Raw genomic sequence first — 4,142 nt, forward strand, 5'->3', positions numbered from 1 at the left:
TTTGAGATGGAGTCTCACTCTGTTGCCCAGGCTGGAGTGCAATGGCACAGTCTCAGCTCACTGCAACCTCTGCCTCCCAGGTTCAAGTAAATTCTCCCAGCTCAGCCTCCTGAGTAGCTGGGACTACAGGTACTTGCCACCCAGCTAATTTTTTTGTATTTTTAGTAGAGACAGGGTTTCACTATGTTGGCCAGGCTGGTCTAGAACTCCTGACCTCATGATCCTCCTGCCTCGGCCTCCCAAAGTGTTGGGATTACAGGCATAAGCCATGGCGCCCAGCCTGGGAGCTAATGTTTTAAAAACACTTGTATGTGCGAGGCACTCCAAAAATTATTTAATGTTTACACCAATCCTATTATTTTATATATATATATACACACATATATATATATATATATATTGAGAAGACATATGAACTTAGGAGGCATTCAGCACATTGCCCCAGGGACACAGCAAGGCAGAAGCTGCAATGCCAGAGACTCTATGAGGTCCATAATCTCATCCCAGCCGGGACTCTCCCTACCGAACCTGCCCTCCCCTGTCATGCTCACTTCCTGGGGTGGCCTGGAGTTTGATCCAGACATGATACTGCCTGTGCTCTGACCTTATTTCTTCCTCCAGTGAGTCTGGAGTCCAGATCTTCAGTGGCCAAGTTTCCAGTGACCATCCGCAATCCTGTCATACCCAAGCTCTATGACCCTGGACCAGGTAAGGCCCTTGTCCTTGGGGCCCCATGGTGGCACTCTGTGAAGCTATTGGAGAAATTCAGAAGGGATCACTTCTGAGATGGAGGAGAATTGATCAAATGACAGCTCTGATATGCTCCCTGACAACAAGCTTCATTTGGAGGAAAAAAAAAAACTCTAGGACACACTCCCCTAAAATTGCTTAATGATTTTTAACTTATTATGGGGTTTGTGCTAATTTTGGGAAAAAAGCTAATGAATTATAACATTTTAATAAGTAATAATAATAAAAAGAGTGGTACTGAATGAAATTGGAAATCCAGATATAAACCCAATACATGTTGGAATTTCACTGTGTGATAAAGACAGCTTGTCTGGCTGGGCGAGGTGGCTCACGCCTGTAATCTCAGCACTTTGGGAGGCCAAGGTGGGCAGATCATCTGAAGTCAGGAGTTCAAGACCAGCCTGGCCAATATGGTGAAACTCCATCTGTACTAAAAATGTACAAATTAGCTGGGTGTGGTGGCAGGCACCTGAAATCCCAGCTACTCAGGAGGCTGAGGCAGGAGAATCACTTCAACCCAGGAGGTGGAGGTTGCAGTGAGCCGAGATTGCACCACTGCACTCCAGCCTGGGCAACAGAGCAAGAATCTGTTTCCAAAAAAAAAAAAAAGCTTGTCAAATTAAAGGAGGACAAATGAACAAATTAACAATGGTTTTTTCAGCAAATCATGTGAGATAATGGTGCAGCTATATGAAACATAGAAAGTTTTAATCCAAGTGTGTTGGCTTGTACCTGTAATCCAGCTGACACCTGTAATTTCAGCTACTCACGAGGCTGAGATGGGAGGATTGCTTGAGTCTGGGAAGTCGAGGCTGCAGTGAGCCATGATCGCCACTATACTCCAGCCTGGGCAACAGAGTGAGACCCTGTCTCAAAACAAATTAACAATTGGAAAATAATTTTTTAATTAGAAGTAAAACTTGAATCCATGTCACATACCAAGATAAATTCCAATAGATCAGATATCTAAATACATTTTAAAGTACTAGAAACAAAAATGGAGTTTAAAAAACACTCTTAGGGTATAAGGCATGACACAAAACTCAGAGACCATAAAAAATTAAAAATATAAAATATATAAAATTTTATATATTAAAATTAGCAAATTTTAATTAGTAAAAGTCAAATGACAAAGGCCAAATTGGGAAAAAAATCTTCAACTCACATTAAAGACTAAGGTCTCATTAGGGCAGCTATGAATCAATAAGAAAAGAACACCCAATAATGGAAAAATGCACAATTCAGAAAAAATTAAATTCAGCAACACGTTTAGCCATTAAAATGTATGCCCACTCTCACACTGAGAAAGGCGCATATGAAAACTACTTTTGGCTGGGCATGGTGGCTCAGGCCTAGAATCCCAGCACTTTGGGAGGCTGAGGCTGGTGGATCACCTGAGGTCAGGAGTTTGAGACTAGCTTGGCCAACACGGTGAAACTGGATCTCTACTAAAAATACAAAACTTAGCTGGCGTGGTGACACACGCTTGTAATCCCAGCTACTCAAGAGGCTGGGATGGGAGAATCGCTTGAACCTAGGAGGTGGAGGTTGCAGTGAGCCGAGATCGTGCCATTGCACTCCAGCCTGGGTGACAGATCAAGACTCCTCCTCAAAAAAAAAAAAGTCACATCAAAAGGTTTTGGACAGGGTTAGAAAAACGGCATATCAACTGCTGTTAAGAATGTAAATCGGCACCTCTCTGGAGGGAATTTGGCAGCATCTATCAACATTTTAAATGTGTATATCCTTTAGGCTAGCAATGCCATTTCTAGAAATTATCCTACAGATATTTATATCTGTGTGAAATGATATTTGTTCGAGGTTATTTACTGCAGCACTGTTTGCAATGACAAAAAACAGAATGGGCCAAGCACAGTGGTTCACGCCTATAATCCCAGAACTTTGGGAGGCCATGGTGGGCAGATCACTTGAGGTCAGGACTTCAAGACTACCCAGGCCAACATGGTGAAACCCTGTCTCTACTAAAAATACAAAAATTAGCTGGGCATGGTGGCACACGCCTGTAGTCCCAGCTACTTGGGAGGCCAAGGCAGGAGAATTGCTTGAACCCAGGAGGTGGAGGTTGCGGTGAGCTGAGATTGCACCATTGCACTCTAGCCTGGGTAACAAGAGCGAAACTCTGTCTTAAAAAAAAAAATCAAATCCAAAAATTAGCTGGGCACGGTGGTGCATGGCTGTAGTCCCTGCTACGTTACTTGGGAATCTGAGGCAGGAGAATCACTTGAACCCGGGAGATAAAGGTTGCAGTGAGCTGAGATCATGCCACTAAAGTCTAAGTGACAGAGCAAGAACTTGTCTCAAAAAAAAAAAAGTGCAAAAGGGCAGCACAGGGGGAGGGTTCTGGAATGACTTCTGTCCAAACGACTTCTGATTTCTGTCATTCTTGGAAAGTGGCTCTGTGCATTCACCCACAAACAGGGAGGGGTGTGGCTTCCAGCATGCACTAACTCCAGCTGGCCCCACGCCACGTGGACATGGCAACTGCACAGTCAGCTGCCAGTTCCCTGTTCAGTGGCTGAATCCCAAACACACTTGCAGCTCCAGCTGCATCATCATGGGGTCTTTTCCATAGGAAAGCTGTCCCCTTTCCAGTCTCTTATATGTCACATGCCTTAAGATGGGCAATTCGGTCCAGGCCTTGCAATCTCCAAGTAGACCTATTCCTAACCATGTCATCCTAAGGATAGAGATCAGGTAAGCTTTTCTGTAGGAGTTGCAGATGATGGTAGAAGCAAGTCTCAAGATTTGTAGATGTCTTCTCCTCTTCCTGGGCTCTGTGACCCTCCATATTGAACCCTTAGATGGGCAAACTCTGTGCATCTCAACTCCTAAAATTAAGATGAGGGCCAGGTGTGGTGGCTCATGACTATAATCCCAGCACTTTGGGAGTCCGAGGCAGGCGGATCACGAGGTCAGGAGTTTGATACCAGCCTGGCCAACATGGTGAAACATCTCTACTAAAAATACAAAATTAGCCAGATGTGGTGGTGCATGCCTATAATCCCAGCTACTTGGGAGGCCGAGGCAGGAGAATCATTTGAACCTGGGAGGCAGAGGTTACAGTGAGCCGAGATTGCACCATTGCACTCCAACCTGGGCAACAAGAGCAAAACTCTGACTCAAACAAACAAACAAACAAACAAAAGATGAAAGCAGGAAACAAGAAAAGTGCTAATAGGCAGGTGTAAATGAAACATTCAGACAGACAGTGGGGAAATGGCATAGTGGAGCCAACAGAACCAGGAAATGCAACACATTGAGTATGTTGTAAATGTCTTTCTTTTCTTTTTTTTTTTTTTTGAGACGGAGTTTCGCTCTTGTTACCCAGGCTGGAGTGCAATGGCGCGATCTCGGCTCACCGCAACCTCCGC

The 4,142-nt window shown here is 44.4% G+C and overlaps 1 protein-coding gene across 1 annotated transcript in view; it reads left to right on the forward strand.

The window, feature by feature from the left end:
* The window catches only part of B4GALNT2 (beta-1,4-N-acetyl-galactosaminyltransferase 2), a 29,345-nt gene that overhangs the window by 19,179 nt on the left and 6,024 nt on the right, over positions 1 to 4,142 (forward strand). Inside the window, exon 6 of the mRNA XM_037742534.1 lies at positions 581 to 776. Coding sequence (XP_037598462.1) covers positions 581 to 776 — 196 coding nt within the window. The remainder of the gene's footprint in view (positions 1 to 580; positions 777 to 4,142) is intronic.

The sequence above is a fragment of the Cebus imitator genome, unplaced genomic scaffold (assembly GCF_001604975.1).
Source record: "Cebus imitator isolate Cc_AM_T3 unplaced genomic scaffold, Cebus_imitator-1.0 Scaffold123, whole genome shotgun sequence".
In the NCBI taxonomy this organism is placed as follows: Eukaryota; Metazoa; Chordata; class Mammalia; order Primates; family Cebidae; genus Cebus; species Cebus imitator.